Consider the following 26,856-nt stretch of genomic DNA (forward strand, 5'->3'; position numbering starts at 1 on the left):
AACAATAAATGTAATCTTTGTCATCATTATAATGAACTCTACGCATCACAATGAAAAACACCTTACATTTAGCATGGCTAGACTGAGAACAGTGATCGCTAAGGAAACGGATATTCCACAATGTATGTAAGAATTCTCATATAGAATGAGACCTGACCACCAAATAGGTTTTACTCGACTACACTCTGTACAAGTTCAACACCCGAAGAATAGAATTGCCGGAGAAGGATCGATCGGTCATTGAAATTTAGAGACATGATACATCAGTCTATGATTACAAAAAGGATCACTAATCTCATGTGAAAACTTATCATATTTCATGAATTAAATTCCACAGTGCATGTATATTTCTCAATCAGTTGCACTAGCCCAGACATAGTAAAAGAAGAAGAAAAGGCGTCTTTGACAAGCAACCCGATTGGAGCGCGGAACAAATAACTAAATATTTTTGTCAACACAGTTGTCCGTTTGTATGACTGGATAGGAAAAATGAGCCGTTCAAGATAGGGCAAAATGGGAAATAAGGCAAGATAAATGATCGCGGTGGGATAAGTCAAAGCGTTCGCGACACACCGCCGTATTCTTGAACAAGCCTCGACTGGACGCTCCGCCTCGACTCCAACGAGTGGAGGAAAGTGGCGCTGCTCCACTCGAGGAGCCCATGCGTTTCATGAACCCGCTTCGGGGATTCCTCCGCCAAGGCGCTCCTCGAGAAACCGTCCTCGAATAAAGCTGTAGTCTCGTCCCCCCAGCCGTCTTTCGGGACCACTCGAAAATGTTAATTATCGTGCTTAAAACACACTTATGGCATGAAAAATAAATGTAATTATTTACTTTATTTCCACCAACGTACGTTACAAATACAAACACAAAGGTCTGCAAGTGTTTGAAGAAGGGTGCAGGTGTTTCGAACAGGGAAACAGATTGATAGGTTTCCTAGTTGTCTGGTCTGGCAATTACAACCACAACGGCAGCAGCTAGCTTAATGGCATGGTCACCTAGTATCAAATAATATGGAAGATGATGTCACTGCTTGCCACTCTTCTATTATGTTACAATATGTGGCGTGAATGACTGTTTCTTAGCGGATGGGTACGTTTACCCAACGCCTTGAGGGTAGCTATAAACAATCAAACAAACAAAACAGATTTTACAACAACATCTCGAGCAAAGAATCGGGGAGACCATTCTTGGGGAGTCACCGGGAGCATGTCGTACGAACTTTTATGGCCCTCAATCGCGCTCTGCCTAAACGGTGGAGCCTGTTATCCCACCCAACAAACGGAATTCGTACTATTGGAACAACAACTGCAAAAAAAAAGAGAAAGAAAAAAAACATGAATGGAAGATTTGTTGAGCCGTTTCAGTGATAGCTGGAGCAGGGGTTGGGCCAGCTTGATACAGTATAAAGATTACGGAAAAACATTGAGGAGGCAGATCAGATGTTTATTTTTTTTAGATGTCCAGTCAATGCACTGTTTCTTTTTTTGCACCACTTTTTGCGTGAAAACATCCTTCAAACACACCTTCTTTGTGCTAAATAGCGCGACAGAAGGAAAATTTACTATTACACCTTGTCTTGAAAAGTGTGCTTGCGAGAAGGTGTGGGATTTTTTCCACAACGCGGCACACCGTCGTTTCTGACTCATTCACAATGTCTCCCGTGGCAGTTCGAAAAGTCCTAACGCCATAAAATCACACGTCGACGGGCAGCTGTAGCACAGGAGGTAGAGGCATCCCACTATTGCACACATTTTCCTCCACTGGCAATGTATCCAAAATGCTTCGTACTGTTTTCTTCATGAAACGGTACTGTATACCATATGAGGAACTCGTGATCATCAAAATGGTCAAAAGGAGTTTGATGGCCCCTTTTTGAACGTTGTCGCTCAGTGGTAATGTTGTCAGCACCCAGTTAAAGGCCATCGTGGCACAAAACGCAGTCGATGGACGCAGCGAACGACCTGTCTTACGCCATGACACCAGCCAAACTTGAGTTGAGGAGCGTTCTCGAGGTAGCACCGATGTTACCTCGAGATTTTCGAGGAATGCACGGAGGAATTCCTCCACTCGAGGAGCGTTTCGAGTCAAGGTCGATTTATGAAGCGCAAAACCGGCCTCGAGGAGCAGCTCGAGTCGAGTTTCGAGTTGAGGCTCGTTCAAGAATACGGCGGACAGTATCATCGACTTTTACAACCGCATTGGGGTTCAGTACCTGGGAGATAATACGAAGCCTTCGCGAAAAGCGAATCTATTATCAGATGCCACAATGCAAACGAAATATTTTACGAGCATGATGTGCAGGCCAAGTCTACATTTCTAATCACATAGTCTTCGTAACACACGGCACACAAACGTATATGAAATAATTTCCAAGTGGCAATCAGATTTTGGGAGAAGCGGATCACGCAACCACCATCAGAAGTGCTTAACCATTATACAATGTAGATGAGCGATATGCAAAAACACAATGGAAGGCATGTTATATTAATTATAATAACCAGATCAGCGCAGGTCACACATAAACGTAGATCCAAGTCACAAATATACTCGAGATTTCCCGTAACGATACAGAAAAACTATCACATTATTTTAGTGTCATAGCATATGGGCACTACAAATGGAAAGGCCATACTTTAATTTTATAAGTCTTTAGCTCATAACGTTGTAAAACACAAATTCCACAATCAAGATAAATTTCTTCTTTAAATTTTCAAAGTCAAAACTGCACGCTATTTCTTGCATTTTTCTAAAGATATAGATTAAAAAGTTGTGCATATACTCACACATACTATACAAGATATTTGGTTATGGATTTAAGGAATGCATGATTTAAGGAAGGCATGCTGGGAGTCGGAGCGTTTGGCACGGCGACACATTTTCTTCTTTTTACTAGCCAGACACTTGAGCAAGCGATTAAACCATGGAGCGGTCGGCGAGCATGGAATAGTTATCTTGGGAATATGAATCTCTGCAAGGTTGCAGAGTTTGTTTTGAAAGAAAAGCCAGTTGACCTTGACCGACCTATTGGCGGTGTCCCGGCAGAATGTGGAGAAGTTAGACTGAAGCTCTTCGTTGATAGCTTCGAAATCGGCTCTGTCGTAGAGACGAATAACTTTCTTGGAACGAGGGCGCTTAGGCACGGATACATGTAGTTGATAGTGTAGCACATTGTGGTCGCTAAGTTTCCCGATACCGGAGATAGCTTCTATAATGTGAGGACGTGTGGACAAAACTAGGTCGAGTGTGCTTGAACAGCTGGTTGAAACTCTTGTAGGAAAAGGTACCACTTGCGTAAGGTTGAAGTCGTGACACCAGTTCGAGAAAATCCTTATCGATGGAAGCGGAGCCAGGTGTTACACACGGGACAGACCAGTTTATACCAGGCATATTAAAGTCGCCCATCAGGATGATAGTATTGCTAGGAAAGCGAGCAGTAACGACAGACATGTCGCAGCGCAATTGATCGATGAAACCAACATGAAAACTTGGTGAGCGATAGCATACACCGATGATGGCATGACTATTACAACAGTCAATTTTTAGCCATACAATCTCTAAGCTTGATTGCACACGTATGACAGACGACGAAAAGCAGTCTAGAACACCAAGGAGCACGCCACCCCCGCGTTGGACCTCTCTGTCACATCGATGAATTTTGTACTTGGTGTCATACGGCAGGAGCTCTGTGTCAGATATGTTAGCGGAAAGCCATGTTTCGGTTGAGGCAATTCATTCAATTCATTGTATATTGGTTAAGCACTTCTGATGGCGGTTGTGTGATCCGCTTCTCCCAAAATCTGATTGCCACTTGGAAATTATTTCATATACGTTTGTGTGCCGTGTGTTACGAAGACTATGTGATTAGAAATGTAGACTTGGCCTGCACATCATGCTCGTAAAATCTTTCGTTTGCATTGTGGCATCTGATAATAGATTCGCTTTTCGCGAAGGCTTCGTATTATCTCCCAGGCAATGAACCCCAATGCGATTGTAAAAGTCGATGACAATGTGTCGCGAACGCTTTGACTTATCACGCCGCAATCAGTTATCTTGCTTATTTCCCGTTTTGCCCTATCTTGGACGGTTCATTTTTCCTATCCAGTCATACAAACGGACAACTGTGTTGACAAAAATATTTATTTATTTGTTCCGCGCTCCAATCAGGTTGCTTGTTAAAGTCGCCTTTTCTTCTTCTTTTACTATGTCTGGGCTAGTGCAACTGATTGAGAAATATACATGCACTGTGGAATTTAATTCATGAAATATGATAAGTTTTCACATGAGATTAGTGATCCTTTTTGTAATCATAGACTGATGTATCATGTCTCTAAATTTCAATGACCGATCGATCCTTCTCCGGCAATTCTATCCTTCGGGTGTTGAACTTGTACAGAGTGTAGTCGAGTAAAACCTATTTGGTGGTCAGGTCTCATTCTATATGAGAATTCTTACATACATTGTGGAATATCCGTTTCCTTAGCGATCACTGTTCTCAGTCTAGCCATGCTAAATGTAAGGTGTTTTTCATTGTGATGCATAGAATTCATTATAATGATGACAAAGATTACATTTATTGTTTCAGTTATACACTTGTTTATTTCGATAAATTACAGTTCTATTTCAAACTCTGAAGTTTTCGTTTGTTGTCTTCATTGATGAATTCCGAAGACATTAAATAGTTTATTCTGATTATTGGGCGCTTGAATCCATTGTTGATTAACGCAGGCGCTATCTTGTTGCCGTGTTTGTATTGGTTCAACAACTTGCACTTTGTCGCGATGAACTTGCACAGTCTCTTATTGATGTTTCCTTTCTTTGTATGAAGATTCTTGAATGGCGTACAAGAGAGCATTAGATGAAAATCGTCCGATGGTCCACCGCAATTGATATGTTTGTTGAGTTTCAACAGGTGACAATACATCAGACCTTGCACGACAATGTTGAACTTCTGTTGATTCGACATCGTTGCAGAGACTGATAGAAGAAAATAATTGCGTTGCCGTGGTATTGGAACATATCACGTGATAAGATTTTATGTACTTTCCATCTCAGATATGTGTAATTTCAACAAATCCGTAATGAATCGTGCGATATAGACCGCTTGTATATGATAATTTGATCCGATTGCGTTCTTGATGAACGCAATGCCCATTGCAATGATTACAATTACATCTGGTCTAGTGTATTTCAATTATTCGTTGGCAAACCTCAAAAACCCCGCCATCGATCCCAGTGGCCCTTCCGACGTTGATGTGCAGATATTTTTATAAGTATTGTAGATTCGGCATATAAATTCTTGCACCTTCAGTTCTGTAGTTTGTACCATATCTCCGAATACGACCATGTCTAGGACGTATTGAAATGCAGCGATAATGAAATCGTTTCGCGGCTCCTCCTTTTCGAAGCAGTTTTTCATCACATCTCGAAAATGTTCATAACTATCACAAAATAGGCGTACGCCTCCCGTCTTCAACAAATCAGGGCAGATACTATTAGAGCTGGTTGTTGGCTAGGAGCGCGCTATGCGGTGTGTTGGATTCATAAAACAAAGTAAGGTTTTTAGTGACTCTTAGAAAGAAAATTGTATAGTGTTCGATTAGATTATGTCACGAGGATGATTTTATGATACTAAAAACGATAGATTATTCTCCTCCTCTGTTGTTTTGATTAACCAATGTAGTGGTATAGATTTTATTTCCTCTTGTGTTCTTGTCCCATGGTCTTCCAGAGTCTGTGCTGTTCACCTTTAATTACATACAAATATCAGAAGTTCCCGCTATTGCACTGATGGTTCTCACGTATAGGAATATTAGACTTTTTATAATGCAACTTGTAATTTTGTTTATAATGATATTGATTAAGAATATCTTCTTTGGTTAAATGTGGTGAACGTTTCTCGTTTTGATATGGTGTAGCTGTTATCCATGACGAAAACCCGAGACTGGGAAAAAGACGAAAACAGACGACTCTGTTTTCGTCTTTTTCCCAGTCTCGGGTTTTCGTCATGGATCTTAGCCACCAGCTCGCTTGCTTTTTAACCATTTTATCTGTAGCTATTATTTCCTTACATGTTGGATGATTGGTTCTATATTAATGCTATGTGCTGATTCGAATTATTTCCTTATGTCTGCACTATTCACTTCATAAGAAACTGATTAATTAAATTTGTGTCACGTTGGAATATTAAAGTTAGTTTCCATATCGTGCTCCAAATTGCTTACATCTATCAGGTTCTCACGTCTCAGACTTTTTATAATAAAACTTGTAATTTTGATTGTAATTGTATTGATCAAGAATATCTTCTTTGATTAACTGTGCTATCCCTTCTGATTCATTGAAAACTTGTGTGATTACAGTTAATCAAAATATTGTGTTTGATCTGTGATACCTATTCAATGATAATGTATCATACCTTTAATAAGTATATTCTTTGTTAGATATATTGTGTTCCTTCTGCTTCAGGTTTTTTGGCTAAGTTTTTCCCATTCACGCAGAGCCATAACATAATTTCTGACACTAATGACTTTAATAAATATATATCCTTTGCATGTAAACAGCCTACTGCACACCTGTTGTAGCTGGAAAAAAATTACGATTGAATTGGGTACAGATTGAAAAATTACGAAAGAAGTCGGCCCAGGTTGAAGGGTAAGCGCGCATGCAGCCCTCCGGCCACGCACAGACAACCGGTAAGCGCCTCCACCCGAGCGCCGCCTGTCGCGCACACAAAAAACTCGCGAAAAAAGTCAGCCAAGGCTCAAAAATGTCGAAAGAAGTCTGCCTAGGTTGAAAAATGTGAGAGGGAAAGCGCGCACGCAGCCCTCCCCCGCCGATAATCGCGCGGATAACCCTCCGCACGGGCGCCGCGCGGGAAAAATACGCGCAGGGCTCAGGGGCAGGGGTGCCGCAGTTTCTCATCCCTGTAGTTTCTCAACCCCTACATACTACTGGGACATCATAAGAAAGCACGTGACCCCGTTTCCACAACATTAGCTTGCATGCGGTCTGTCCCTCTAAATTAATGTCTTTGTACTTTCATCCACTCGCTAGTGAACTGTGTATATGAGTATGATTCGCGGATACAATTATCGGTCCAGTATACATGGAATTACAACCGCACTCAAGAGCATCGCTGTATACATAGAATAAAGAAGCTCCTCTGCTTCAGAATGTTGAACACATTTCCCACGGTTGTACTGCTTTTTGCTACTCAGTTCGAGGGTGCACAGTTTTGATTTTCGACAAGAGAATCCAAGGATGTGATCACAAGGCACTCGTTCTTAAACATTCCAAGTACCATATTATTTTTCGTGGAATATGGTGGATGATCGGGGACATAGCTAGAGTTATCAAGGTGTTTGTCAGCTAGTTGGTGAAGTCCTTTCTCTTCACTCAGCTTGATGATGAAGGAATCTGTGTCCATATACGACAATCTAGTCTACCTACACGAAGAACACGGCTGTGATAAAAATTAAACATCTTCAGCTGGGACAGTTCCAATATCGTGAATCCTAGGTACAGTGGTTGTCTGATGTGGAGCTCAGATTGAGGGAATTAGGAGAGGATTACTTGAGAGCTCAGAGGTCGGAACTCCTTTAGGTTTGCCTTGCGTAGGAGTTTGAGGACATGTTCGTCGGTTACTCTGTGACGACAATTGACAAAGTTTCTCACCTGCATACATGAACGCACGTAAACATCATTTCAAGTTTTTGCTTGGGAGCTCTCGAAGGCTAGCTTGTGCAGCTCGTTTCCGAAGATCGTGGTTGAAGTCCACATGTGATCGGATTTTTGATTGGACTTTTGAACCCTATGAACTTTGGTGAGTCGCAACCCGAAAAGCAAATACAACTGCTAATTGTGATTGCGTAGAAGTGTACTCTCTTGTCAAATAAGGTGAACAGTAATTTTGGATCGGTGCCGTTCTGAGGAAGATGAAACTTCTTCATCATTTCCTTTTTATAGATGACAGCAGATCATAGGGAACTGACATTATTTTGGGCACAACAGACAGACACTAGATCTACCTCGAGGAAGTAACCAACAGGTGCGTCATCTGGGACTTGTTTTATATCCAAGTTCGCGATTTCATCTCTGTTAGCCACTCAAAATCTCCGTACGGTAGTTGCTCTCTCACTACGGAGCCGTAAAGCCCATTAACGTCTATGTAATGGTTCAAGTTAGATTGTCTTTCGGGTCAAGCAGCTCTGTCCCTGGTACATTTGAGGTCGCTTTCCTTAGCGAACACTGTGACCACAGTCTCCTTCCGCACTAACATTGTCCAGCTTTACATGGTTCCTAGATTTGATTTTTAGGACATCCCATAGCCCTTTCGGCCGTGGCATTTTTGTTTTGATCCTATTTTTTAAATATACTACAGCGCACCCACCTAACATAATTCTGTGCCAAAAAAATCGGTTGAAAATAAGTACATTGAAAAATTGAAATTAAAATTCGATTGAAAATTAAATTAAAATAAGCTGCTGCCTATCGTCAAAATAGGACACCATGGCTCAACCGTTGCTAACTGCGGGAGCACATGGGAAACGGAGGCTATAAATCCAGGTAGTGGATTGATTTGTCGAAGGCACATTTAAGGACCATAGTATTCCAATAACAACCACAATGAACAAATGGAGTCTAAACAATCTGAAACAAGTTACAACGTTACGTACAACGATTTACAAGTAACTTTCTAATTAACCCGTCCCATGCTGCGGTTATATTCATTTACGACACTTGGGAGACAATATAGGGCTTGCACAGCATTTGTCTGAGATGCTCCACCGCCGACCAGTATCTTTTTCTTTTCAAAAGAGAAAGAAAGCGATGGAAAGGTTCCCACGACGGAACGTTTCAGCAGCTCAGAATTGAGCCTGAGGAGCCGTCCACATAAACAATATAAAAGTGTTTGAAAGCAACTTATATTTATGCAAAGCAGAGCAGATCAGTTCTCTGACAAATGTTGTAATATATAGTCACAGTCTCGAATCCTTCAAAATTGTCACTGCCAGGTGGAATGGTATAACTTGCATTACTTTGGCTGCATTTGTATCTTTCTTTTACATCGAAGAATAATTTACTCCGTGAGCAGCATGCTTTTGATATGCATTGGGGAAAAATGTGTGGAGATGGCATGACACTCTGTAGGTCATTGCAAATATTCGCCTGCTGGCACAGCTGAAATGTGATACTGGTGAACATTGCTCATCAACACGATGGTTTGCTAGGCGTTTTTTCCTGTTGCTGCCGTGGGCGACGGCCCCTCTACCCGCCCAAAGCTAATCCGGCATCAGACGTGTCCGTATCCCCTAAGCTATGCGCCATGAGAAAGATAATCTACTACCCCACCTTCCAAAGGGTGGGGTCTGGACCTGCCCCTAGTGCATGAAACATGAGATCAGCCATGATTATAAGAAAGTATCAAAATAAAGAAGAAGACGGCGAGTTATGCGACAACAGCTGCATAAACCATCGAAATATGCACCCTCCTTCCACAACCCCATTGCCCTGATGGCGTCAAAATCGCCCAAACGGAAGAGTGAAGGCAAGCGTGCATCGGTCAGTCTGTCAATGTAGTGTTGTCTTTTTAGTCTTGCTCTATGTCATCACAAAAGATCAATGCCCTCACTCTGCACAGAAAGCGGAATAGAATGACAAAGTGCACCCATTTCGCGTTCGTGGCCGCTACCGAGCTCCGCCATTTTTAGCGCTCCGTCTTCGTCTCGGCACGCGACTAACGAAAGACAATTGATGGTATGGACGTGTGGGATGTAGAAAATATGCCGGTTCTGATTTTGTTTTCGAGTTACACGCGGAATTTTTGTGACTTGTAAGATTTTGACGACACCTGGGCCGAAAGGGGTGTGTGCTGTGAACGTGGTGTTCCAACATCACAACGAGTTGAAAACGACAATGATTTCGTCATCATTAAACTTCATGTCGTCCTACTAGAACCTCCAGCACTTCTTTTTTTTTAAGGGATGCGCCTACAAGTACCTCCCAACAGAAGAAAAATATTACTTGCACATGATGCGATACATGCGGGACTTTGTATCGGGCTAAAATGGCGGAACAGCCACCATGCACCGGACGCCGATGTCTCTCTCCCTTCACCTCACACCTTTCTAAATCCTGTACCCGCTTACGAAAGAGAATAAAGAACCCGATACCCCATTGAAATATAGGGCATTACTGGTATCTCTACAAATTTGAAGAAATGATACTTTCCCAGAATTGCGGGGCACCTACTGTTGAAGTTGGCTTTACCTGTGTACTCGCCACCCTCCACTGAAGCTATGCATTTCATCTGCCTTCGATAGAATATTCATTGGCCCTGAGCGTTAGGAACGAGTTCGTAACTGTTACAGTTGCATGTTGTGTATGTAAGTGTCCCCATCTAGGCGTGCTGAAGGAAGGTTCCTTGATTGTCCACAATTGGAATGGTAGCGCAAGACCATCACGGTATATTCCTGTGCGACCTATTTTCGCCGTGTTGGCTTCATGGCAGAATACTTTGACATGTCTTTGCCCTTTAATTACGTCAAAATCATGGCCTTCCTAAAAGTGTCCACATTTGATATGGAAGCCCAGACCTGTCTTCTACGTTCCACAACTTTGTGCGCAGTTGTAGGAGGTCCCAATTTTTTCCACACAACGAAAGCAGTACCAGATAGACCTACGATGGCTTTCACAGCAATTCTAGCCTAATCCCATACCGACATGGTGTTGCGTTGTTGTCGTCGTGGTATAATGGGCAAGTCCGGCATTCGCGTTCCCGGGTTCGTTTCGTAGGGTTGCACTTTTAGTTTTATGAGTATTTTAATTTTTTTATTTATTAAAACTGAATTTCTTGACCGGTCCAACATCAGGGGATGTGCACGAGAACTCAAGCCAACTGAGTTTAACAAAATCATCGCTAGAAAGAGTATTTGTGCAACATTTGATGGAAAAGCACTCCATTCTCGGGTGGCACATTGTACAGATGAATATAATAAATATTCTGTTGAGCCGGGGGGGGGGGGCACTCTAAAATTCATTGTAGACACCGTTAGGAAAAAAAGTGTGATAGCCTTACATATAAAGAACCCGAATGGAATAAAGATGTACGTTTTTGCTGAGCGGAGAGAACATACCTCTATGAAAATAAAAAACAAAAAATACACGCTTTCTTATAATTCATGATCAGTTGCTCATAAAATTGGCTTCACCTGCCTGCACGCCATTTCTCGTAGGCGCGACGTAATTCAATAATTTCGTTAAGATATCACAGAATACGGAGTGTCACAGTATAGCGTCCACACCTGGAAATGTGGATTGGTCCTCGCCTTTCCCTGTAGAAGGTGAGCAGCTGAGCGTTCGCCAGTATGACTTCCTTCTTAACTAGCTTAACTTGCATAGTTGAAGCTCCTGTGTGACGGCGATAGCTCTGCGGCTGGCGCATGCCACCGGGACGGCAGGGGTTAGAGCGGTTGTATAGGTTGTTCTGTTGCTGGACTCTGGTAACAGAGGACGCTGATCCGAGAACGTTTAAGAACACGTCTTTGATGGTATGTGATGTCAAGACAAGGAGATGCGAACGAGGTATACTGTCTCTACTGTAGGTGCGGCACGTGTGACGGAACAACCTCCGAACCGCTGCCCGGGATAGGTTCAAACAGTAAGAGCAAATGATAGCTACGGCAAGATGTGCGACTGTACTTTGGTAACGACCCCGCGCATGATCCCGCGGCAGACGGACAGGTGTAGACCTAGTGGTGGCCCGCCTGGTCCGGACCGTCCAGCAATTCCATAATTCCCAAACGTCAGAAAATGGATTTCGAGACTATCCAAATACCATGGCCTGAATGTCAGGCTGATATGGAAAACATGGATTGTGGAAAGTGCATGTGTAGTACATGCGAACCAGTAGCTTATGCAACTGCAAGCTTGGTTGGGGGGTGTAAAAAAGGGGTCCAGTTACATTATAACAGCAGTAGGTAAGGGTGTATGTGGGAGTTCATTTGGGTTCCCATTCGAGCAGAATATGCACAGGTTGAGACTGATCAAGGTAAGGTTAGGTTTTTACGTATTTCACACGTTGGAGGGTAGGTCAGTTTGTGTAGAATATGCACACGTCGAGACTGGCCAGGGTTAGGTTAGTTGTTTTACGTATTTCAGGCGTTGGAGGGTCAGTCAATTTGATTTGTTCCCATACAGTGCCAATGTATACTGGGTGTTTCACATAAATCCCACGGCTGAATAACTGATGAAGAGGTGGCGCCATCAAAGAATTTTTTTTTGTAAACATCATTGGGACATTTGCCATGAAATGAGCATCTCATTTGATATGCTCACTAATTAAATAAACATTATACATTTTCAATTTGATTGTGGATGCTTTTTGATCCTGTTTTGTGCACCTTCCGTGCACACCTTCCGTAGAGACCTTCCGTGAAAATAACTTTGAAGGACAAAAACCTTGTCGACAATTAACGATTTTTGAGAAGTTTTGTTTTGCATTTTTTTGTGCGAAGCAGTACACCAATGCGCTCTTTGGCAGCTAGCTAGATGTAAGTTACGTGCTTCCTGGCCTGGCGCGATACGTCTTCTGTGTGCTTGGGTCGCATGAAGGTGCTGCAAGGTAGAGAACAGTTATGGGTGCCGTTTCCACGTTTCTAAGCACTAAACACGACCAAATGATTCCACGTATGATGAAAGCGGCTGGGTGTTTACGCGCTGACAAGTGCCCCACCGCTTTCACCATGCGGGGAATCCTTTTGATCGCGTTTAGTGCTTAGCTGCTTATCGTTGTAATGATAAACCCATGCTGTCTACCATGTCAAACAAAAATAACAGCGCGTGTAGATGCACCCGCCTGGTGCTGTTGCTTACTCCCCTCCCGGTGCGTGATCCAACCGAATGTACACTGAATTGACAGCTGGATGCCTGACACATAGAGCGCATCGGTGCACTGCTCCACAACTGCTGCAACAGCGCAACTGCTCCGTAAAACAGCGATTCCGACAGCGCCAAATTTAGAAGTTAGGTCATTCCGTGCCAAGCGTCCCAGACATTGTGCTCGACTATCCCAGATTCCTGTCAGGTAAATCGTGGCTGATTGTTCCCATGCAGCCAATGCTCTCCTTCCTTTTTTTTGGCAGCAAAAAACTTTTTCGCGCCATGGCCGCCTCTTGAAGATTGCCAGTTGACATGCAACCTACCTGGCAAAAAATTATAAGAAACTATAAATGATCCCAGGTGGCTCGCGACGTAAAGCCCCGAATTATTATTTAAAGAAATGTTAAAAATATTCCAGTAGCTTTTGCGCAAATTACAACGAAATCTCTTCTGAGTGAAGGCATTGCATCATACTTCACCGATACACGTTGAAGGAGGTGTTTTTTTTTTTTTCTGTGATTCTTCATAACTTTCTGTGTCTCTGTTTCTTCCTCTTCCTTTTTGTTTGGTTCTCTTTGCTGTTTCAAATAGCAATCCTCTTTCATGACTAAGATTTCCCTTCCTTTTTTATATCATCATTAAACATATCCCCCACGCCCTTTATAGCCTGGCGCTGTAGGGTCTGTGCCGTGTCCGTCATCGCTCGAACAGATTATGGCCACCCGTGCCCGATGTCACCGAAGTACATCCCTACGCCCAGTGCCCCTGCTGAACTCCGTTGTCACAGTAGGCCGTTCTTACGAGAACCTGAAGCTCGGAACATTAATTTCTATAGGTTTTTCACCCCCCCCCCCCCCTCCCCCTGCTGAAGAACGCAAATCCGTTTCGGCAGCTCCCGTCTGCGTTTGGCGTCAGAGGTGGCGATGCGTCTTGGGGTGAAGTAGCCTTGCGGGGCAATGTGAGTGCGAGAGTTGACAATTTTTTTTCGTTTTTAAAACAAATGTTTCGATGAAACTTTGTACCATAGATTTTCAAGGGGCGTACTATGAAATGCAATTTATTTCATAGTTTTATCAGGAACGCATCAGTGTGCAATTGACGGCTGAATATGTAGTAGAATGCTATTTCCGAAATTCATGATTTTTTTTTCTCTGCGTAATCTTGAAGTCTGTGTGCCTCAGAACATTTTAACACGTTCTACGCCTCCTACACAACAGCGCTAAACAGTTGAAGCAGATATGAAAACATTGCAATTTCATAGAAAGTTCCAAGAGTTCCCGAAATTTTAGTTTCCTCGAGGCATAAACTCTCGACAAAAAGTGTCGATCAACCTTCAATGTGTCTTGGCACGAATGTATTATGCATTGCCTTCACTCAGAAGATATTTGGTTGGAATTTGCAAAGCGATATACGCACAAAAAAAAATCCCTTTTTTATATTAATATGCACGGGGGGGGGGGGGTATAGACAAAACGTTTAAACAACGGGTAAGGGTAGCGCAAATGAGGCATAACACAGGACTAATTCTAGACCTACTTCCGAAATCTTCCTACGACTTCCTACTACGAAAAAAAAAGTATAAACCTCAGTGCTAATGCATGCCTAAGAGCCATGACTAATTTTAGGAATCATGTCTAAAAGAAGTGTAAATAACGTCTACGGTCGTAGACATTCAATGTCTAAGTTTAGACGGCTAGTAGCGTTACATTAGCACGTCTACTGCTATGTTAGTGCACAGCTAATTGACATTAGGTCTAGCCTTAGACATTCTATAGTTATCCCAGATGTCTAAGGTTAGACATCACATATATATTTATTATCCCACCATGTGCTGCCTGAGTACTTCTGTTCTAGATCTCACGCGCGGTACATTTTAGCACTGTCTCGGCCGACAGCTTCCTAATAGAATACTTCAGAGGGAATGTGCTACCAGACGGGGGCGACGGCGGAGACGAGGAGAACGACGATGACGACGGCAAAGGGCTGTAAGTAAGCCGGATATTCTGAGAAAAGTAGTACGTTAGCAGTATGGGGAGAAACGATCAAAAGTGCTGGATTAAACGTTTTATTTGATATTATGTCCTACTACTTTACCGTTGTACGTCAGAGCAAGCTGGGCTATGTTCTTAATACATTATCGATGCAGGAGACGTCAGGCACCTCAGTGTATGTCGTCCTGGCTCCAGGTTACTTCCGCAACGTCTGGAAACATTAAGAGAAGTCACTTATAGTAAATATACCTACTACAGCGACAAATAACAATTGTGTCTGACATCAGCATCTCCCCGCATGTGAAGGATTGAATTCCTTCTCACATTGACCCATTCATGCAATACGTCATGTCATAATCCGTAGTGATGTCGCATCCCTTTGTGAGGAAGCAACGTGTGGGAAATTCTCCCTAAGGTGAAATTTGAGGGTGTCTTGGAGTGAATACCACCGTGTAGCGTTCGTCTCCTATTAGTCCTTGTTCCAATGCCATGACCCTCCTATAATGTCTGACCAGCAGGATGGTAGTTGTGTGCGACACCAGTTGTACTGTAATTTGTTCAATGGGAATACTCTGAGCTATCCAAGAGACAGCGCAACAAACTGCCGTTGTCAGTGACAACCCCGTTTACGAAGTACGATCTATGGGGCAACGGGACAACGGGAGTAGCAAGCCGTTTTCATGGCTGACCATTCGAAGCTCCTACAAAGCAAGCAAGGGCACATTTCCTCTAAAGCAGGGACTATTATACTGAAGTGACACAACATGTGTAAAGACGATACCTCATAGTCAAACACTGCAATGATGAAGCTGGTCTCTGTAGTACCACGTTGAGGTAGCGAGACATAGTTCGTGTCACCCAAGTAAAAAAGCATTATCTAGTTGGTTATCGAATCCCATTAGAAATCGAATATTATTCGCCGTTTCATCACCTTCAGCCTCTGATATGTGTGACAAAAAAAATCTTAATCTTTTAAAACGTCCTATCTAGCGAAATTAAAAGCGCTAACAACAGGCGAAGATACGGATACACTTTGCATTAAACATATTCCCCCACACATATATCTGTGTACACTATCTGATATCTGTGCGCTACCTGTGTGTCCGTGTCTTCGCCTGTTTTTAGCGCTTTTAATTTTGCCACGTCCTACCAACAGGCTCTATGTAGAATCCGGTGCAGGTTAAATCCCTACAAGACCTCAGAATTGTCGAAAGACCTCATTCTTTCTTAAATTTTAGTGTCCTCGCTGGTAATTTTGCTGTCTCTCTCTGATTCGCATGCTGCCTTGTGATGGCTATTCTTCTCGATTACTTACTCTCAAGCTGGACGGCGAGGCCTCTGTGTCTTCATGCTCCGGTGTTCACGTTGAACTACAGGGACAATGACGAAGAGTCATTCATTATTATCAATTATTATCCATCAGCATAATCAAGGATTTGTTTTTGGGTCAAGGCAAGGTGTGCAATTTTCCTATTGGTACGATTTCTCGAATATTGGCCAACATATTCTTCTAACGTAGCACAAAAGAAGGCTATATCCCACCCATTTTTTTCTACAAAGTGTTTCGCCTTACGCGTCCAAAAACAGTCATAAAAAATCTACTTTTCTGAACATTATGGTGTCGCCGATATTCATTTCGGGGGAGTTTCACGGGCCAGCACGTTCGTGAATCTGAATTTGCAAGACATTGAATTTCCTGAAGTGAACTCTCAAATTTTCAAAGTGAATCTCCCATGTATTTTATTTGTTTGTTTGCCCCAAACGGTGCCCGAAACGTGGATGCTGGATGTACCCCATTCAGTTACAAAGTAGGCGTCCAAAGTCATGGCATTTTTAAATCCTGAGACAAACAAATACCTGTATATATCCATCACGAAATTTTGGTATGCAAATTAGTACAACAACGCCCATTTCACCTGTACGTGGAGGAGCACGTGCTTTGAAGCGACTGGGATGATTGGGGTAGGCTATAATCTACTCGTGGAATAAACAGCTAAGCCGCCTCAGTCGAAGGCCACGTCTTTCTTGAGCTCCTAATGAGGTTGGTTTCGGTTTCGAATCATTTGCACAGCAAAGTTTGCCGATAAGCGCATCAACGTACGTGCCACAAACTAGTAAGTAAAAAGTAAATGAACGAATTCTACGTAATAAGTCATACCTTAGACGCATACTCGCCCTGTCTGAATGTCCGCATGGTCGAATAGTCATCTTGCAAAACGGGCAGCTGTGCTGCTCTCATTCTTTTTATTAAAGTTATTTTAAATGTATGCGCTGATTAAAGAACAACGTGTATGTGTGAATTTTGAGCGACATTCAAGCTCATGATAAAGTACAAAATTACGCCAAAGTCATGTTCTATAATCCATTGAAATAAGTAACTGCAGATTATTGATTACTCGCTGAAGCGCTTACCAGGTTCAGAATCCGAAAGAGACCTTGCGGTGACACCTGCATATAGAATTAAGAAATACATGTATCTCGCTACTGGCTGCTTCCATTCTAGTAAAGGCACCATGTCAGGCTCTACCGTCTGTACCTGGACCTCTACCGGTGCCTGCACACATACATTTTACATGAACAGAAATTGAAATAGCCATGTACGATGCACGAGTTCGAATGCCGAAGAAAGAGGACTCGCAATATTCAGTGTGGACGAGGCAAAAGTTACAAGCACATGTCGGGCCCCACCACCGTTGCTATATTATCTGAGTGCCTCTTTTTTTCATTCTTGCCACACTTGAATCATATGAAGTGCGCCTCAACATAATGTACACCAGAAATGTCACCATCCGAAGTCTCGTCCGCGTACTTCGGAGGACGTCGTCGAAGGCGCACATCACGAAGTCGCTTGCTATGCAGACTTCACGATGTGCTCTACGCGCTGTCTGCTACGGGTGCATGGTGTCGCAACCATAAACAGAGAATTTACTAGGTTTTACCAGCAAACCTTACCCTCATTGCTGCAACGCAACCCCAAACGCTTCTGGAGGGTGATTAACCCAAATGTTAGCTCTGAAATACATTTGCTTGACTCTTCCAAGTCGGTAGTGCATAGCGACAAATGTGCAGGTATCTTAAATGATTACTTCGTATCGGTGTTCACTACCGAAGATATGTCATGTATGCCACTTGCGCCTATCTACGACTTCCCACGAATGTCTGCATTTAATAGCTATTACAATGGCATTGTAAAACTTATCGATAACTGTAAACTATCTTCGTCATGTGGCATGGATGGCATAAACTCAAAACTCTTGAAAAATACCAAGTACATATCAGCTAAATACTTGGTCTTAATTTTGGAACAATCTCTTGTGACCGGTGACCCACTGTCAGTAAAAAAACTTGCTTATACCACTCTTATAAGGCCTAAGCTTGAGTACGCCTCTCCAATATGGGATCCATACCAAGTCACATATGCGCATGCTCTCGAAGCAGAACAGAATCGAGCTGTCCGCTTCATTTATAAGGAGTTCAGTTCCCTGAATAGTATATCCAGCATGAAAACTCAGCTTTCTATCATTAATTTCAGCAGGCGTCGAATGGTTTCCAGTCTGTGCCTATTTCATAAGATTTTTCATAACCAAATGTTACACTCTGAGCTACTGTTGAGAGCATCACTTATTTCTCCCAGGCTGGATCATTTCTACAAGGTAGGGATGACTCACTGCAACCACGATTTCTTTCTCTACTCATTTTGCCCTCGGGCAGCCAAGGCCTGGAATGATCTTCCCCAGTCCATTGTTGATCTCCGTGACCCTCAGGATTTTAAAGCTGCAGTAAGCCGATTTGTTGATGGCTAGTTGCCCTTGTGTATCTTGTATGACGAATTTCCTCAGTGTACCACAGAGAACGAGAGCACAAGTGTTATCTTTTATTACTGTTACCAAGTTAATATTCTTATAATCTTTGTGTGTTGACCATTACAATTCATGTCACGTTCTGCTTGCTCCTGTTCTTTACTTGCGCACCTGTGATGCCGTTCCCTCCTCCGTTATGTAGTACCCTTTGGGTCTTTAACGTATGACCAAATAAAATTAAGAATTAAAATTTTCAAAGCAGACGTCACTATCTTTTGCGTATCGTATGCGAACGAAAAAAAAACAAAAGAACTCGACAGGGTGCCCCAGTAACCTCGTCAAAAAATTGTAAGAAAAGGTGCGACCGAAGTTGATACAGTCACTGGTATTTAGTCTTACTGCCACGTTACTGCTACGTGTCGAGCATTACCGTCGTCATTTTGAAAAGATCAGCTCCGAACGTTGCATAGTTAAGGTGTCTTTTTTACGCCACCATACCGACGTCTGTATGGCACTTCCCAGAGGTCAACAGGTCCCCGTCAGCCCTGCCAAACGACAACGGGTGGAGAGCCCTTCCTCTGGTGATGCTGACAATCCACAGACCGTGAATGTTCCCGATAACACCATGGACACTTCGGTACCGGCTGCTCTTCAGCAGACAGATGAGATGAACGTTGGCAACCTTGCCACTTCTCTTCACGACCCGTTCACCACTGTCACCTACAGGAAGAATCGAGCCGGCGGTATTCCAATACTGTTTCGACCAGCAACTAGTGACTACTCCTTCTGGAAGGTCAACCCTAATGTAGTCGCCAGCGAAATACGCCTCCTAGCCCAACAACAGGTTATACACCACCGTTTGAACCGAGATGGATCTCTCTTCGGCTCCGTCCAGTTTGAAGCCCGCAATCCCGCTGCCCGCAATCTTTTGTCAGCTCAGTGTTTAGCTGGAATCCCTGTATCCCCTACAGTACCTCAGAAATATGGGCAAGATTTATGCGGTACCTAAGGAATACTCCAATGACGATCTCGTTCTCTAGCTGAAACACGCAGGGGTTATGTCGGCCATGCGACAGCTTCGGCACTCCATGGCAGAAGATGGCGGAGATGTTCACCCCGTTACCCAGCGTCATCCTAACTTTTCAACCCACAATCCCTCTTCCACACTGAATTGCCTTCGGGTTTCAGACCTTCATTGTTCAAGAATAAATAGAAGGCCCCATGCAGTGCTATAACTGTCAATGCTTTGGCAATCTTGCTCGAAACTGCAGAGGTGCTACTAGGTGTGGCGTATGCGCTGGGCCTCACCGCCGATCTGACTGCAACAATAAGAGAGAGCCAAATTTTGCCAACTATAAATCCTGCCATCGTGCATCCTTCTCTTTATGTCAGACGCTCCCCGTCGAAGACGCTCCCAGGGGCCCCAATGCCACCGTCACGCCTCGTACGGATGACCACGAGTTTCCTACACTCCCACCCCGGCTTTCACAAGGCGAACGGAGGTTGCAGAACGCCACCGCGACGAAGACCATCAGCACCAGCAACCCGACACACCCGGGTCTCTCAAGGAAGATTACACGTACACTTACACCGGTGTAACGGATCCATCAGTCATGAGACGACAGATAGCACCACCAACCACCGAAGCTGTCCCCTTTCTGACACTCTTCTCAGCTGTACGGTAGTCAAGGCAATTGTCTCTGCCTTTCCTGGTGCGTCGCGACTACCCGAGGTTCAAGCGTTTTTGGCATTGGAGGCATTATTGTTCTCTCCGCATGACGGAACTGTATAGCAAGGCCATCACGATGCAGTGCCTCGACTCTATGAAAGGCCTTACAGCCTACCTAACAAGCTCCCAGATTTTAAATATCATCTTTACCAGTACCAGTTTCCTCTCATAGCTGTATAAGAACATGGCATGGGTGCAGCACATCGCGTTACTGGTTATACGATCTATCGATCTCATCAATCCTCTGAGAGCAGAACAGCGTTATACATTCGTAATGACCTCGTTGCTCCTCCCATAGGGTCAGTTTGACATCGATCTTATGATTATGTCTCCTGTAAGATCTGCGTTGGGCACATGATGTTAACCGTTCTCAGTATCTTTCTACGTCCCGCGGTACAGGTTCTGTGGACTGACCTCCACCGCTTATACAGTTCACTGGAATCCTCAGCTCTTGTAGTGGGTGACTTCAATGCTCATAATGCGGCCTGGGGAAGCCGTAGAACGCACGGACGGGGGAGAGCATGGAGACTGCTCACACGTTCCTCCTAGACAACCGTCAGCCAACTTATATGTGAGCACCAACGTCACTCGATGTCCTGGATCTTTCCTGGTGCTCAGCAGGCATAATTCGCTACATGTCGTGCGCTACCGATGCCGACATCCGAGGTAGTGACCACTTCCCCATCTATATTGCGCACGAAAGACTGCCTCTGTCACCCACTATAGGACTGATCCATCCCTTTCACGAACTGGGCACTCTTTCGTGCTGGCCTCCGAACTTCTGTGCACACCGGCATGTCCTCAGAGGCCCTCTCACAAGGCATTCGTTCCGCCATGCAGGACGCTGTAGTCATGTCTAAACGGGTCACAGGTCACGTCGGTCATTCTCCAGTAATTAACCACCTCAGAGCATTACGTCGCCGAGCCGGGAGAACGGCTCGCCGAACTGGGCAACTTCCTGATATTGTGGCGTAGCGCCGGATGAAAGCTAAAGTAACACGAGAACTTAAGAAAGAGGACCGGAAGCGTTGGCGTAAGTTTTGTCAACACCTTTCACCATTTCACCCCGCCACAAAGATCCGGAGGACAATTCGAGCTCTGAAGGATGCGCCCCCACATAAGAATCGTCTCGCCGCATTGGCTATCGTTAAGGGTGTAGACGAAACCACGCTAGCGACAGATTTCTCCGTCGTCCTAACAACACCACCGGCTGCCTCAACGTCTGCAGTACACAACAGTTTCGTCCAGAGCCTGCAGACAGAAATCCACCAAGACTTGCCCCGTCCACCGGAGGTTATGGACCGCGACTTTACTCTAATTGAGCTGAAGACTGCGTTGAAACTTGTGAATGTGCGATCGTCCCCACGACCAGATAAAATCACTGACGCCGCACTGCGAAACCTTGACGAGTCGTCACTCCAAGCCCTCCTTCATGTTTATATGTCCTATGTGCCCATATATGTCCTATGTATCCTGTATATGTCTATCCATCCTATGTCTTGGCGACAGGAATCCGTACCATCTACTTGGAAAGCGGCTTTTGTTGTTCCAATCCTGAAACCAGGCAAACCCGCAAATGCCCTATCCTCCTTTCGCCCCGTGAGCCTGACAAGTTGCATGGGAAAACTGGTGGAGAGAATGGTTTTGCATCGCCTCGACTGGTGGCTCGACATACAAAGTGCGTTCCCTCAGGAAGTAGCTCGATTTCGCCGCCACCGAAGTTCTATGGATCCCGTTCTCGATCTGGTCTATACAGTCCAACATGCTCGTGCTCATCGGCGGATCGTTGTATGAGTCTTCCTGGACATTAAGCGCGCCTATGATACTTTCTCGCACATCTGTATGCTCCACGGGTTGCGGTCTTTTCGAGTCTCTGGTCGACTTTTCAGCTGGCTTCACGATTTCCTTACGGACTGAACTGTCGCTGACCGCATATCCCACGGCCAAAGCCCCAAGCACCCTGTTCATCAAGGCGTACCCCAAGCAAGCATTCACAGTCCTACCCTTTTAATGTGGTAATGGCAGGACTAAAACCGATAGTTCCACGCAAGGTAGCATTCTCCGTGTATGCCGATGATGTTGCCCTTTAGACAGTAGGCAAGTCACAACCAGCCCTTCAGCGACGTTTACAACAAACCCTAAACAACTTTCATCTCTACCTTACGCGACTTGAAATTGACCTTTCGCCCAAAAACTGCGTTGAGCTCCCTTTCACCCACAAGGCTATGAGTAATTTGCCTCATTGGGTTGGTGCACGGAACCTCGAGCCTGTGCGTTCCCATCGCTTCCTGGTGTGGCCCTGGACTCCCACCTGCGCTAGGTTCGCACATCAAGCACCTTGAAACCAAACTGCAGCGATGGCTTCCTGCCATTCAACATCTTTCTGGCTTCGGCTGGGGCTGTGATCAACACTCCCTCTTAGCCGTTCGCGCGGCTTTGATGAGGGCGACTCTGCTTTACAGCCTTCCAGTCTTGCATAGGGTTTCTACAACATCGTTAAATACCCTTCGCACCCTGTTTGCCCGAAGAATTCGTCGCTGCCTTGGCGTTCCAAGAATGGCTGAAACACGGCAAGTCCTAGCTGAAGCTGGAGAACTCCCGCTGGAGGTCCTCCGTGAGCGGGAAACGGCTCGGCACTTCCTACGTTTGCGTGCGCACGTTCCCCGTCACCCACTCCTCCGGATAATTCGATACCGTCCAGAAAGTGATTTCCATCGCGTGGCGCAGAGGGCACGCCACGCTCTAACCGGCTTCATACCTAGGACTCATACCGCCGAACGCCCCCTGGTCTATGCCTGTGCCACCCACCTTCGCACGTCTTCCTGACTTCCAGGTCCGCAGAGCTCAGGTTCCCCCTCAAATCCTTCGAGCCTATTTTTATGCTCTCGTAGACTCGAAGTTTTCCACCTCTACCGCCGCTTACACCGATGGCGCATCTCGAAATGGCAAGTCCGCGTCTTCCTTTGTCATCCCCGACGAAGGCGTAGTTCAGGGACGTCGCCTTTGGCATTGTACATCATCCACAGCTGCGGAACTCTACGTCATACTTTCTTTTTTCGAGCACATCGTTCTCTACCCCCCCCCCCCCCCGGGATTGGGTGGGCTTTACTGACTCAGCATCTGTGCTGCAAGAAATTGAAAATTCTGGCATACAAGTCTCCTCCGCACCGTTTGTTATGGATGTGTTAACGGTTTACAAACTTGTCTACGAAGCAGGACATAGGCTCGCTCTCCAATGGGTTCCAGCCCATTGCGGTGTCGAAGGCAATGAACTGGCGGACAGCACCGCCGAAGAGCTGAGAGACGATCGGCGGTCCATACTTCGAAGCCTTGTGACTCCCCTGGCTACCCACCAACGGACCGTTGACATACTACCCCTCGGTATGCTGAGCAGAGTTGACCCAGCACTCGCTTTCCGCATGGCAGTACATATATCTCGTCAAGACGCCGCATTAGTTCATCGAATGCGCCTCGACGTGGCCTTCACAGCACACTGGCGCTACCGCTTGAGAAAAGTTAACTCTCCCCACTGCAGTAATTGCGGAGCTGTTGAAGATCTCGAGAACATTCTTCTCCATTGCCGACACTACCACCCTTCCCGCTCCGTACTCTCCGCCTCCCTCAACGAGCTAGACTCCCGCCCCCTCTCCCTCACAAAATTGCTTGGCACCTGGCCGCATCCAGCTCACCAACGCTCTGCACTCGAGGCTCTCTTCGCCCTTTTGGACGCCACAGGTCTTAGATCCTCATTGTAACGGGACCCCTTACTTCATTCCCCGCTTCACCTCCAGCAATGGGGTAGAGTATCGCCCCCGGCGATGAAACTCCCCACCCTTCATCCTGAAATAAAGTTGTTGCTGTTGTTTTTATGCCACCAGAAAGAAATCGGTGCCGATTTTATTCCATACCTTCATAAGGCATATCGATGCTCACGCCCCGGGCGGCGAAAACATTTCTAAAAAAACAATACGTTTCGGCGCGCCGTCTTCGCCCCTAGTGATGGATGTGTTAATGGCTTACCAGCTAGTGCACGAAGCAGTGCATATGTTGGTTTTCCAGTGGGTTCCAGCCCATTGTGTAGTTGTGGGGAATGAAAAGGCTGAGAGCGCCGCAGAAGCAGCTCTTTCATATAGGAGACGTACCAGTATTGTACTGCTCAGAGGAGACTGACATTCCATTCTTCGACATATAGTCGCACCCCTGCCTTCCCGCCAACGGACAAATGGCATTATCCCCCATCTATGCTTAGAAGAGTTGATTCAACCTAGATTTCCAGATGCCACGACACACCTCTCGTAAGGCTGCATTAATTTATCCGATGCGACTCAATGTGGCTTTCACATCTCAGTGGCTTTACTGCGCTTGAGACAGGTTGACTCTCCCAGATACCGTCACTGCGGTGATCTGGCTGATCTAGAGCACGTTCTTCATTTCCCAGACTACCAACCTTGCCGAACCACAGTTCAGTCAGCAGGACTCTCGCCTCCTCCCTTTCACAAAATTACTTGGTTCATGGCCGAGTCCAGCCCACCAACGCTCTGCCCTCAAAGCCACTCTCACCTTTTTGCACCGTACGATTTGAGGCGACTTTGAGGCTGACTGTGAGGCGACTATATTCCATTGGAGGGTCCCCGAAATCCACCATTTAGAATAAACGCTTAAGAATAAAACATTCAAGAATAATTCGCTTAAAAAATACACGGTTAAAAATATATCTCCTAAAATGAACCGATTACTATCCCCGCTTAGAGATCACTGTTTAATAATCCACCATGAAAAATAAACTGTTTCAAAATCCCCTCACCATCTAGCACGGAGGCGGACTGATTGCAATTTGCGCCGGGTTAGATCAGGTTATGTTAGGTTAGTTTGGGGTAGTTTAGGCTAGTTTGGTCCTGTGAGGTTAGTTTAAGCCGCATGCTTGCAGTTCACCTTGACTTGGGCCATACCACATGATTCTAGCAACTGTAGGGTGGATTTGGGGGGATTCTGAAACGATTTATTTTTAACGATATATTTTTAACCGTGGATTCCTTAGCGTTTTTATTTAAACGGAGATATTCCGGCGATTATTTTGATGCGTTGATTTTTAAGCGTATATTCTGGGAGATATATTTTTAACAGTGGATATTTACGCGTTTATTTTTGAATGATTATTTTTAACGATTTCAAGCGGTATACACCCATTCCATTTACCACATCACCACCCGCAGATATGTAAGGTATCCCCCTGGCGATGAAACTCGCTCACCATCATCTAATAAAGCTGTGTGCCCGCAATAACTGAAAATCGGTGATGCGCGAAAGAATTCTACGTAGAACTGCGACAAATGTAATTTTGTAAATTGTTGTAGCCCACACTTGACCCAAAACTTTCGATAAGGCAGTCTAGGCGGCGCTACTGTAATTGTTCTAAGAGTTCGCGTTCGAATGGTCATCGGTGAATACGCACCAATAGAGTATAGAAAGACGACCACTGCGGTGCGTAAGAACTCGAATGTGGCGAATTATTTATATGCGGTGCTTCACTGATTAAGAAAAATTTATGTATCCATCACCACCTGGACCAGGCGATCTCAGCCGGAGCTCCGCGGAACCCAGGGGTTAATTGACATTGTCCTCAGCTTCCGCGAACGTAACGCTGCCGACCTACCTTCCGCCAGTGAAAAACAAACAACAACAACGTCATTGGAATAAATATGAGTTGGGAGTTTCATCGCCTGTGGCGATACTCGAGCCATTGCTGGCGGTAGTGTGGTAAAACGGAATACTGAATAGCCTCGCACTGAAGAGCGCGGTGTCTAATAACTTTAAAAGGGGCAGAGCGCTGGTGGGCAGGACTTGGCCATAATCCAAGCAAGTTTGACATAGTGAGAGAGCGAGAGTCTAGCTACTTTAGAGACACTAAAAGTGTGGATCCGAAAGGTTGGTGGTGCGGGCAATACGGGAAGGATGTGCTCGACATCTTCTAAGTTACCACAGTAGCGGCATCTAGGAGAGTGAACTTGTCGCAAGCGGTAAGGCAACGGAGCTGTGAAAGTCATATCGAGTCGCATCGGAGGAATTAATGCAGCGTCATGACGGGAAGTGTTTTGTGGCGTCCGAAAAACGAGTCTAGGATCAAGCATACGTGGGGGAGAATGTCAGTTGTCAACTCACGGGAAGCCAGGGGTGCAACAAGACGTCGTAGGATGGAACGACAGTCTCCTCTCAGCAACGTTCGTCTCCTAATGCGAGAGAACTGCTTTTGCGGCGCTGTCAGCCTGCTCATTCCCCCACGACACCACAATGAGCTAGAACCCAATCGAGAGTCAGCCCGCCCGTGCCCTGCTTTGTACACATACTGGCAAGCCATTTACACATCTGTCAGTAAGGGTGTGGACGAACCTTGTATGTCTGTATTCTCAAGACCTTGGAGCGCACATTCGGAGTCGGTGAACCCAGTCAATTCTCCCGG

The 26,856-nt window shown here is 45.0% G+C and overlaps 1 protein-coding gene across 2 annotated transcripts in view; it reads right to left on the minus strand.

The window, feature by feature from the left end:
• Positions 1–14,928: 14,928 nt before the first annotated feature.
• Positions 14,929–26,856, minus strand: part of LOC135370107 (kappaPI-actitoxin-Avd3d-like) — a 48,186-nt gene continuing 36,258 nt past the window's right edge. For both annotated transcript variants that reach the window (XR_010415223.1, XM_064603801.1), the window contains 3 exons: positions 17,283–17,318; positions 16,186–16,240; positions 14,929–15,081 (listed from right to left, as the gene is read on the minus strand). Coding sequence is in view for 1 of the 2 variants with exons in the window: in XM_064603801.1 (XP_064459871.1) it covers positions 16,188–16,240; positions 17,283–17,318 (89 nt within the window). In the remaining variant the exon portion in view is untranslated. The remainder of the gene's footprint in view (positions 15,082–16,185; positions 16,241–17,282; positions 17,319–26,856) is intronic.

Source organism: Ornithodoros turicata, chromosome 1, assembly GCF_037126465.1.
Source record: "Ornithodoros turicata isolate Travis chromosome 1, ASM3712646v1, whole genome shotgun sequence".
NCBI classification, from domain to species: Eukaryota; Metazoa; Arthropoda; class Arachnida; order Ixodida; family Argasidae; genus Ornithodoros; species Ornithodoros turicata.